This window comes from Neomonachus schauinslandi, chromosome 10 (assembly GCF_002201575.2).
Source record: "Neomonachus schauinslandi chromosome 10, ASM220157v2, whole genome shotgun sequence".
NCBI classification, from domain to species: Eukaryota; Metazoa; Chordata; class Mammalia; order Carnivora; family Phocidae; genus Neomonachus; species Neomonachus schauinslandi.
In genome coordinates, this window is record NC_058412.1 from 71,037,271 (window position 1) to 71,049,871 (window position 12,601).

Sequence of the window (12,601 nt, forward strand, 5' to 3'; positions counted from 1 at the left end):
AAAAAGAATCCTCAGCCATTAGAGGCGCCTGGGTGGCTCAGTTGGTTGAGCTGACCAACTCTTGGTTTCAGCTCAGGTCCATAGTCTTGGGGTCCTGGGATCAAGCCCTGCCTGGAGCCCTGCATGGAGCACCATGCCCCTCCCCCTCCAAAAATAAATAAAATCTTAAAAAAAAAAAAAGAACTCTTGGGTTCTAAAATCTCCCCTACGTTAATATTCTCTACAATGTCTCCTTTCTGTCCAATTGCTAGTTTCTGCTTTTATTAAATTTTTCCCACAAGATTGATTTCTAAGTATTTACTTGAACCAAAATCTCAAAGTTGAGGAAAATCTATAATGGAAGTAAATCCATTTATACAAAATTTTTGTGTAAGAATCACTTTTAGTTAAAAAGGGGTTGTTTATCCACTACATTATGAGGTAAATAAGGCTTCCTAACTTGCCTTGAGTTCACTGAAAAATGCCTCCTCCAAGAATGCATTTGTAAACAAACTTTTGGAACACAACTATCAAACACATGTGTAACACATGGCTATTTCAATTTGCAGCTGACAGCTTCTAACAGTTCTCTATTTAAAATTTCATGAGGGAACGCCTGGGTGGCTCAGTCGTTAAGCGTCTGCCTTCGGCTCAGGTCATGATCCCGGGGTCCTGGGATCGAGCCCCGCATTGGGCTCCCTGCTCAGCGGAAAGCCTGCTTCTCCCTCTCCCATTCCCCCTGCTTGTGTTCCCTCTCTCCCTGTGTCTCTCTGTCAAATAAATAAAATCTTTAAAAAAAAATTTTTTCATGAAACATAGTAACACTAAGATTAATAATTGTTTTCATTCTTAAAGATTTTGAACAGTTTAATCTAAATTTTTGCAAGCTTTATTTCTGGTTAAAAAAAAACTAGGGGCGCCTGGGTGGCTCAGTTGGTTAAGCGACTGCCTTCAGCTCAGGTCATGATCCCAGGGTCCTGGGATCAAGTCCCGCATCGGGCTCCCTGCTCTGCGGGGAGCCTGCTTCTCTCTCTCCCACTCCCCCTGCTTGTGTTCCCTCTCTCGCTGTGTCTCTCTCTGTCAAATAAATAAATAAAATCTTTAAAAAAAAAAAAAAACAACTAGCAAATCAGCATGTCCCGAAATTCTTGAGGGAAAGACTAAATGTTTTAACCCATATTTTAGTAAGTTATTTCTCTAAAAATGGTATATATTTCTTCCCCCTTCAGAACTAGTATGAGCTAGATGAATGCAATAGTGAGAATAAAATTTTTTTTAAGATTTTATTTATTTATTTGAGAGAGAGAGAGCACATGAGAAGGGGGGAGGGTCAGAGGGAGAAGCAGACTCCCTGCTGAGCAGGGAGCCTGATGCAGGACTCGATCCTGGGACTCCAGGATCATGACCTGAGCCGAAGGCAGTCACTTAACCAACTGAGCCACCCAGGTGCCCGAGACCAAAACTCTTAAGGAATAAATACATGAGTTCCAAATACCTATGTTTGGTAAAATTCTGTCTATCAAAAAGGTGCTTTGGAAGGAGTTAGGGCTTAGAGAACGTGGTAGTTTAAATCAATATGGCTGTCTCATTTGACTCCTTTTAAATAAACAACTCTACATAGCTAATACCATTTAAATTACCAGCACAGAATTTCAAAGGGAAGTGGGGGGTGGGGGGATTAAAATTAAGATATTGGGGGGCGCCTGGGTGGCTCAGTCGTTAAGCGTCTGCCTTCGGCTCAGGTCATGATCCTGGGGTCCTGGGATCGAGCCCCGCATCGGGCTCCCTGCTCAGCAGGAAGCCTGCTTCTCCCTCTCCCACTGCTTGTGCTCCTGCTCTCGCTATCTCTCTTTGTCAAATAAATTAAATCTTTAAAAAAATTTAAAAAATAAAATAAAATTAAGATATTGGTTGTAGATTATTTCATTTTATAATGGATGCCCCAATTTTTAAACACATGGTACTACTGGGAATTGTTGAAGTAACAACTACTATATTTAGAAATAATCTTAATTTCATAATCTGCTCAATTTTTCTTACATTTCAAAATATCCCATATATATATATATGCACAGGAAAAGAAGTTCATCTTCAGGAAGAGAATAATGTAATTAACACTATTTTAGCTTTCAAAATGATTAAAATGGCTTGTAAAAACCAGGAAAAACAATACTTTGGACTTTTAAAAATTCTGAAATTGAAACTTTATTTTTCATTTGTATGACTTCAACTTTGTAACACCAAAAGGGAAAGGGCATGTGTATGTGTAAGTATGAGCCACTTACATCTACACGACCCACCCCAAAAGGACAGAGAAAGTACACCAATGTTATAAAACAAGGTTTATTCTGCAATACTTTATCATAATGAATTGCATCTCTTTGGTAAAAATAAACTTTATAAACATTTTAATAATCAGAGATTAGATACAAAAACTAAATATCTGTTAGGCTGCTTTTAATATGAACAAAGACTGGCAACTGAGAAGTGGTTCACTTGTGACTGGTCATCTACTGGCAGTTATAAATCAAACTCAGGGCAATTTTTATGCTACATTAGAAAAGAGGATAAGGAAACCAGTTTAATAACTCAAATTTCTTGAATCAGAAAGCATTCTTACACTTTCATTTAAAAATAAATAGTAGTTACAGTGAATTGGCAATTATACATTTTTATACACTATATGATGACAACATAATACTTAAAATTAAGCACTTAGTTTAATAAGAAATGTACAACAATGGCACTGGCAGTTAGATGCAGAAATAAATGTGCTTTAAGAAAAAATGGCAGGTATAACATTAAAATACTCTACTTTGTCTTTCAATAAATACTTTGAGTACATCATTAATATAGTGAAGTAAACTTTAAATCAAAGCTTACACATTTCAAACTAACAAAAAAAAAACAACAACTGTAAAGTATATGTAAACCAGAAAGCCTTTAATTAAATGTGTGGTCTTCACAAATGGTTGTTAAGTTACTGTAAGTATTTAAGACAAAAGTCTTTACAGCTTTGTGAATTATTCACATCTGTTGATTAAACTGCTAGGAAAAGCCTCCTGGTCTACGAAGACACACACATTCCCTCAACACTTTCTCTACCTTTGAATTCGTGCTTACATATATTTAACTGACCACCTAATATGAACCTTTTACATAATGCCTCAGAAAGTAGCAAAAAATATATATATATATATATTCTAAGCCTTACTATATACAGGGGAATCTAAGTTAAGAGAAGTCATGCTGGCTATAGGGAGAAAAGGAAAGGCTCAAAGGTGGAAAAAAGGAGGCAATCCACCAATAATTAGCTTTTCCATGAATACAAGTAAATGTTTTCTTTCTCTGAATTTGAAAGGTAAAATAAAATATTAATGAATCTAGTAATATATTGCACAAATAAATTTCAAAAATCTATATTCAAGAAACACTGATTCTATTTGGGATGGGAAAGATGAAGATTAATTGTGCTGACTCAAAACTTCACTAGAAATCTATTATAAACTAGAATCGGTTGTAACAATTTATATTGATGTAAGGCAAATTATGTTAGCTTAAATCACAGTCTTAAAATATGCTGGAACATATATAACCTCTCTGGGATTGCCAAACTGTTTCTATTACAGTATAATTTCTTATTAATATATTATCAGAAATACAATTTCCAGTCCATAGGACTTGAAACGACTTTCCTTAATTGGGTGGTTATTTATCTCAACACACCTGAGGAATGGGATCATAATATCTATGAAAGTAATAATGGGGGAATCATAATTAAAAAGGTACCTCCCCTTGAAAACAACTGCCTCAGTAAATCAGCAAATGGAAAAAGTGATGCACTGAATTCTGTATATTAAGTGTAAAATACCGTATGACTTCTTCCCATTAGCTTTTAGTATGAAAGCATTCATTGTCTTTGCTAGTGATGCATTTAAACTTTTAAATTTGAAGAGGGAGAGAATATTAAGTTTAAAGAATTATTGTTATTTATATTAAGCCAAAATAATTTTGAAGATCCCTCTTAAAGGGGGAACAACTCTCCCCCTCCTTATCTTAAATCATCCTCCTCTGCTTACGAAGGGTAATTATCTAATGGACAGGAACCAGAGAGAACATCTGTGGTACAGAATTTCAGTAGAACAAAATAAACTGGAACCAGGTCACTGAAACACACTGTTACTAAGGTCTATCCAGAGGGCCACCATAAAGAGCTTTAAGATACTGTTATTGAAATGATTTTTATAATCTGTGTACTATTTATACAGTGGTATAAGCATTTTTTGGTGTGTTATAGTCACTGTCCATGTAAAAGGTGTTAACTTGGATTACCCATTTTCTGTAGTAGAGGTGACAAAAATGAAGAAGAAAAAAAACAACCCCAAATAACTCATCCTGCATACTTAAAAACTATTTTTCATTATCAACAAATTTAAAAATTACTGTATTTCAACAGCACTGATTCTATTAATGTGGCTATCCAAGTTCAATTACAATTAACATGGAAACGGGACAGATAATATTAATGTTGTTATCCCTGGCTCTGGCTTAAAGTTTTGCCAATTGAAAAAGATGTTTTCATTATGCTTCTCATTCGACAGTTTTGCCCAAATAAAATTTACAAGTTAAAATAAAAATACCTCTTAAAAAAAAAACCAAGAAAATGCTTTAGTCATAGAAACAGCTGAAAGTAACCAACCAAAATCACGAGCCTATGTATGTATGTATATGTATATAGAAATTATCAGAAAAATGAAAACAAGGTCATTGTTATAAAACAGAATGCACCAAGAGATAAGACTGAACTTTTGGAAAGTTGCTTCTATCACCGTAAAAAAAAATATATATAATAAGTTTAGTTTTACTAGTGTATCCTGTGTTCTTTCTAAATTAATATAGTCAAACTATAAAAATGATATGAAAAAATGTCTCATAGAGCAGATTTGTTCAAATGCTTAAAATGCCTTAGTCAATGCACCTTTGGAACAGCAATATAAAATCTTTTAGCATGGAATAAATGGCACATATGTATTATACTGCCTCCCCGAAAGGGTGTACTGTATAAGATTTAATTTTATATGAATTTTCAAACTCATGAAGGTACTTGGTTTCTACAGTTTTGTTAAATCCTTTTAAATTTAATTAGGAATACATACAAACTTAATTCATACAAACCTTGGACAGAAGTTTTTTCCTAAATGATCTATCTTTATTTAAGAGGACATAAGTAGTAAGTATTCAAAATGTTTATATTAGGTCACACTCCATTTCTACTACAAAATTCCCAGAATGCAATCCATTTAACAACAAATAAAAGATTCTCTTATTGCAAAAAGTGTGTCAAAATGAGTGTTAACTCCATAACATACTTTATGGCTATATCCTCTCTTACTGGGTTATTTTTACTCAACAAAGACAGCTAGTGGCTAAAATTCAAACAATGGTTGCAAAGCACTTTGGGAATGAACAAAAGGCCCCAATAAATGTTATGCAACATCTGGGAAGTAAAAAAAATTCAAAGATAATATTATAATAGGAATTGGGAGTGTTCTTATTTGAAATTTTACCACAAAACTGCCTTTTCTAAATTTCAGAACTCTTTGTTATACTTCCTGCCTATGTAGCCAAAAGGAGCTTTCTAGACATCTAGGACCTTTTCCAATTTATATTCAACTTTGTCCACGCTTCAGCGAAAAATAATTAAAAACTAAAATTAAGACAAAATAAAAAAATCCAAATCTCATTCTACTGGATTGCATGTGTCCAGAGAGAAGTATGTGAGAAAGACATCAGCAACATTTTTAGCTGGATCAGCAACTACAGTTAATTACAAATGATTGGAAAAGAAAATGAAAAAAAGTTACAGAGTTGCCAATTCTTACACTTTAACACATTAACAGAATAAAAGATTTTTCCTACAAGCTTTAAGACACAGGCTGTGGATTTTCTTATATAAAAATTTCCAAATCTTAGACACACTTATCACAAATATTATGCTTTTAGGACTTGGCAGCGTATCTATGGTTGGGCATGATCCTAACAGCAATTATTTAATAAAAATTAAAACAAACATGTTGTGAAATAAACAAGTAATTAGCACCCCTCCCCCACCCTAAAACAAAAGAAGTCCATTATGGCTTTGATATCCCTTGTAAAGAATTAAGTAGAAGAGTATTGCCACACTTTAAAATAATTTCACACTAATAAGTATTTCTATTTTTTCCGCTGCTTTTGATTTTGTGTCTTCGCAGTACTTATTAGGGAACCCAGACATGTTCGGATTCCAGCAAGGTGGAGCAGAGATCCAGCTGCCTCTTTGAGCTCCTCATCAATTTCTTGACATAACTGTTTGCGCATCTTTTTGCCTGGCTGCCCTTTTTCAGAGGCATCTGCACAAGCCTGTGATGCATAGCCACTGTCTCCAAGAGGATCATCTTCATAATCAACATCTGTATCTTCTTCACTGTGAAATCCTTCACTGCCATCACTTCCCACATGGCTGCTCTTTGGGATAAATTCATATGCCTCATCCACAGAGGACAGAGAAGACACACTAGACCTGGACGCACAGCGCTGTGCTGCCATGCTGCTTGCACTGTAATTGTGGTCTTCTTTTGGATCAATGCTTGTGGCCAAAGAATCACTCTCTTGCAATCGCACACTACTGGGATGATTAAATGCATTGCCATAACTCCTCTTTTTTTGCATTGCTGTTTTAAGAGGAAGAGGCTTCTCACCTGTGGAAAAGAAAACTTCCATCAATAGGTCAAATGCATCCGATTGCAAGAAAAGGCCATTTAAACTACTATATCACTACTGAGTAGTAAGTGCTTTAGGGTTAGTAATGTTCTGTAGGTTTTTGTTCACTTGTTTCTTTTTTTACTTAGACCACATATCATCCTGTAGGTATTAACTTGAAATATTTTAAAATCACTTAATGTCTTGATCTTTCCATGAAAAATATAATTGTTTTGAGCTGTTCGTACAGAATGCTTCAATAGGAATGTGCCACTGTTGAGCTAACCATTTTCTTATTGATATTTAGGTTTTCCCAATTTTTCAGTACTGTGAATAATATTGCAATGAAAATCATTCTAGACGCTTCTTCTTACACATATGCAAATATTCTTCTAGAATACCAAGAAACAGAATTATTAAGTAAAAGAATATATACATTTCAAATTATAATTGTTTTTTTTTTAACTGAAGTATAGTTTACATACAATCTTATATTAGTTTTAGGAGTACAACATAGCGATTTGATAATTCTATATACATTATGTAATGCTCACCTTGTGTAGTCACCATATAGTTATTACAATATTATTGACTATATTCCCTATGCTGTACTTTTTAACCCCCTGTGATTTATTTTTTAACTGGAAATTTGTAACCTCTTAATTGCCTTTACTTATTTCACTCATCCCCCCACCCTCCTTCCCCCTGGCAACCACCAGTTTGTTCTCTGTATTTATAAGTCTGGTTTTTTGTTTTTTTTTTTTTAAGATTCTACTCATTTATTTAACAGAGAGAGTGCGTGTGCGCACGTGCACAAACGGGGAGCGACAGGCAGAGGGAGAAGCAAGCCCTAGGACTCTGGGATCATGACCTGAGCCAAAGGCAGATGCCTAACTGACTGAGCCACCCAGGTGCCCGTTTTTTTTTTTTGTTTTTTTTTTAAGATTTTTATTTATTTGAGAGAGAGAGAACAAGTGAGGAGAGGGGCAGATGCGGAGGGAGAGGGACAAGCACACTCTGCACTGAACATGGAGCCTCATCTCAGGGCTCTATCTCACGACCCTGAGATCATGACCTGAGCCAAAATCAAGAGTCAGGCACTTAACGGACTGAGCCATTCAGGCGTCCATTTGTTTTTTGTTTGTTCATTTGTTTTGTTTTTTAGATTCCATATGAGTGAAATCATATGGAATTTGTCTTTCTCTGGCTTATTTCACTTAGCATAAAACTCTCTAGGTCCATTTATGTTGTCAAGAATGGCAAGATTTCATTCTTTTTTTATGGCGGAGTAATATTCCATCATGTATATATATCACATCTTTATCCACTCATCTACTGATGGACAGAGGTTGTTTGCTTCCCTATCTTGGTTATGCAAATAATGCTGCAATAAACACAGGGGTGCATGTATCTTTTCGAATTAAGTGTTTTTGTTTTCCTCAGGTAAATATCCAGAGGTGGAATTACAGGATGGTATGGTACTTCTATTTTTAGTTTTTTGAGGAACCTCCATACTGTTTTTCACAGTGGCTGCACCAAGTCACATTCCCACCAACAGTAGGTTCCCTTTTCTCTACATTCTCATCAACACTTGTCATTTCTTGTCTTTTTGATACTAGACATTCTGACTGGCATGAGATCTCACTGTGGTTTTGCTTTGCATTTGTAGCTGGTATTTTCAAATTGTGTTCCACAATGGTTGTACTAATTTACATCTTACAGTGTATGACAATATCCAGTTCCCACAATTAACACCTAATATTATCAATCATTTTAATTTTTCATAATCTCATGGACAAAAAAAGGTAGTATCTCAATATTGTTTCATTTTGCATTTCCCTGTCTTCTAGAGAAGTTGCCTATCTTTTCAAAAGTGTATTGTTCACTTTATTTCCTTCCCTGAGGCCACCTAATTCATATATTTTCTTGGCTTTTCTGAACATTTTTCTTATTTCTTACTTGTAGCGTCCTTTTATATACATATACTCAATATTAACCATTTGTTTGTTATATACATAGTAAAAAAATGTTCTCAGTGTTTTCCTTGTGTGACTTTTCTTATATATATTTTTTGTTGTCAGAACTACAAAATTTTGATGTTTAATTAAATTTACCTACGTTTTCTTTTATGGATTTTGCACTTTGTATCTGAAGGGTTTTCCAATTCCAAGGTTATAAATATATTTTCCTATATTTTCTTATTTATGGCTTTCGTTTTTACTTTTAAATTCTCAACCTTAATTTCTATACATGTTATTATTTCTTTGTTTCTTGGTCCATGTAAAAATATCTATCACAGTATTAACTTCAATCTCATAACTGCTCACATATATTAATGGAAATATAATAAAATAGAAACTAAGTAATTCAAAAGAAAACACAACTTAGTTGGAAAAAACAATTTTGCCTATAATATTTAAATATTTTGCATTCTAAATTACATTTGATAAAGCACTCACAAAAATGTATTTTAGGAAGAATGGGATGATTGCTTACATTCTAAAATGCCTTGTTCTATAGAAGTATTTAAAAGCATCATCGCAGTGGCAGCATCAATATCAGATTCTGAAAAAGGAAAAGAGTAACAATATTAATGTTCTTTATAAAAGAGAGGCTATTATAAGGATTTGCAAAGGTAACCAATGTTAAGGGTTGGTGTATATTCTTTTACTTAAATACATACACACACACATTAAACAAAATGAGACATATTATTCTGCAATCTGTTTTTGTTCACTTAAAATTATGAACAGTTTTGTAGATAGTATCGAATAAAGGAGAACTGAGAAGTACTGTAGATAATAAAATTTATGATTTTCTTAATATCTAGCTTACTTTACTGTAAGAAGACAGTATGTTATTCATAAAGCATACAAAATATGTGTTCATCAACTGTGTATGTCATCACTAAGGCTTCCAGTCAACAATAGACTATTAGTAGTTAAGTTTTTGGGGAATCAAGTTATACATGGATTTTTTTAACTGCATAGGGGAAGGAGGCAGGGGTCAGCACCTCTAACCCCCGCATTGTTCAGGGGTCAACTGTAATTAACTAAAAATGTACAGTAAGGCATTATTACTTCTTAGCATTTTTACCTTAAAAAAAAAGGATTTATTTATTTGAGAGAAAATGAGAGAGACAAAGAGAGAAAGGGAGAGAGCGCAAGCAGGGAGAGGGCCAGAGGGAATGAATATCGAAGCAGACTCCCATGACCCATGAAATCAGGACCTGAGCCGAAACCAAGAGTTGGACACCCAACCGACTGAGCCACTCAGGCACCCCTACCCTTTTTAGCATTTAAAAAATATCTTTATCTGTGCATATCTGCAGTTATGAAGTACTTCATTAATTACATACTAGTTACAGGAGTTAAAAATATGTGTATTTGGTCAGTCTAGATCATGTGAATTTACAAATGCTAAATAAATAATTATTGCTGGCACAAAAGTATTAGTAATGTTTTTAATCATAATTATATATGAGCCCACAAGTACTATAGCCTTCATAGGAGGTCAAACATAATTATGGATATTCCATAAGGAAAATGAGCTTTAAAAGGATGGTAAAATCAGCAGGTTCTACTCCAGATAAAGTCATTATGCTCTCATATCTACTTTTCTGCTAGAAGTTCTTCTCCATCTTGGTGATCTATTATTCTGAATAACTGTAATTAAAGTAATATGGTATAATCTAATGTGAAGGAAAAGTTAGAAAATATTTAGAAATTTTAGGGGCGCCTGGGTGGCTCATTTGTTAAGCGTCTGTCTTGGGCTCACGTCATGATCCCAGAGTCCTAGGATCGAGCCCCACTTTGGGTTCCCTGCTCAGCAGGAAGCCTGCTTCTCCCTTTCCCACTCCCTCTGTTTGTGTTCCCTCTTTCGCTGTGTCTCTGTCAAATAAATAAAATCTTAAAAAAAAAAAAGAATATATTTAGAAATTTTAGATTACAAAGGATGTTTAAAATAAGATTCAGATATGAAACTTCCCATTTCTATCTCAAAGCCAGAAAATTATTACCCCGTTTTCCATTTTATTTGTAATACCTAATTATAAAGTTATTTTAGATAATAAAGCCATAAAGATATTGACTTGTTTTCTCCCCAACTTGACCATAAACTCTGTGAAGACAGAAAAAGTTACTGACTTTACCAAACAGATGTAAGTAAATCAGAAGATGGTTGTTATGAAAGAGCATATCATACTACAACTCTTTCCCCTTCAATAAACTGTGACCTTGTGAAACAAGAGTCTCTATGAATGCCTTCCCAATTAAGGCAGGAACCTGTCTTATCCCCTATGTTCCACAATGCCTGGAACAATAGTAGGTCCTAAATAAATGTGTCAATAATAAAGTATATGACCTCTTTGCCCTCCTTTCCTTAGATTAAGCTAATTATCACCAAATTACTAACTAATGTTGGGTATCAATGGGCTTGGCATGTTCTGAGTATTTATTAACTCATCTAATCCTCACAACTTTATGATGTGGGTGCTATTAGTATTTCCATCTTAAAAATGAAAAAACCAAACACAGACAAGTCTTGGGGGGGGGGGGTGGAACTTGAACCTCTCAGTAGTCTACTTCCAGAATCTAAGCCTTCAGTTTGTACTCTATCAATCATCAATCATTAATATTCACTAAGTATCCATGACTAAAGTAGGAAACTCTGCAGGATTTACAGAATATACTGGAAATTCTCTATTCTGTTATTCACTCAATAAAACGAGTATCCTGTTTTGAGCCAGACATCATTCCAGGCTGTGGGAATATAGCAAAAAACAAAACAGGAAAACCCCTAACCTCTCAGAACACAAAGGAATAATTAAAACACAGTATGTCACAAGGTGACAAACATGAGGGAGAGAAACTAAGCAGAAAGGGGGATAGAGAGTGTTGGGAAGGGTGACTGCACTTTAAATACAGAGGTTAGAGAAAGCTTCAAGAAGAAGCAAGCATTGAGCAAAGATTCAGGGAGATGAGAAAAAGAAGATATCCGAAGGAAAAGTATTTCAAGGCAGAAAGAACAGTAAGTAAAAAGAGTATGAATCAGTGTTTCTCATGTCATAGCCAAGAAAAGATCTCTCCAATTCTAGTCTTTTAGAATGAGACCTGACTATAATTTGATAGAGTTCAGTATTCTAACATGTCTTTGAAGAAGAAAAGATTCAGACTCTAGCCCATATTGTATCTCTGTGTGAACTGGAAAAAAGCAAGTCTGCCTCCAGGTGAATGCTTCCCTGTACGAAGGCACACAGCTTGAAGACTGGAGCGTGGGCTGAATTTCAGACCCCACTCACTGCCTCAGCCAAGTGGCCCTGTGCAGGGCAAATCTTGACTGGCATTATGCAAAAGCCCTGACAGAGAGTTTCCTGTTCCATGAAATAATTTTTCTTTTAATAAAAAAAGGTCTACCTTGTTTCCAATTTCATTAAAAAAAAAAAAAAAGGAGGTGATGGTGAGGGAGAATCTAACACTGAAAAGCATAATTAGGAAAAATTTTCAGAAAATTTATAATCTTATAAATGAAGTACCTATAAAATCTTATCAAAAAAGTTAGTGTATCAGGGCGCCTGGGTGGCTCAGTCGTTAAGCGTCTGCCTTCGGCTCAGGTCATGATCCCAGGGTCCTGGGATCGAGCCCCGCATCGGGCTCCCTGTTCGGCGGGAAGCCTGCTTCTCCTTCTCCCTCTCCCACTCCCCCTGCTTGTGTTCCCTCTCTCGCTGTGTCTCTCTCTGTCAAATAAATCAATAAAATCATAAAAAAAAAAAAAAAGTTAGTGTATCTCTAGCTTAACTTCCTATAGTAAACTTTCATTAGAATTCAACGAGTCATATTTCTTAAAAACAATACCTAAAACTAAAGAAAATTGGTGAGGCTTATCC

General features: G+C 34.9%; 1 protein-coding gene across 2 annotated transcripts in view; it reads right to left on the reverse strand.

The window, feature by feature from the left end:
• Positions 1-5,424: 5,424 nt before the first annotated feature.
• The window catches only part of FOXN2 (forkhead box N2), a 65,947-nt gene continuing 58,770 nt past the window's right edge, over positions 5,425-12,601 (reverse strand). For both annotated transcript variants that reach the window (XM_021701153.1, XM_021701154.1), the window contains exons 5-6: positions 9,214-9,282; positions 5,425-6,716 (exon numbers count right to left, since the gene is read on the reverse strand). In XM_021701153.1, the coding sequence (XP_021556828.1) occupies positions 6,193-6,716; positions 9,214-9,282 (593 nt within the window). In that variant the 3' untranslated portion in view covers positions 5,425-6,192. The remainder of the gene's footprint in view (positions 6,717-9,213; positions 9,283-12,601) is intronic.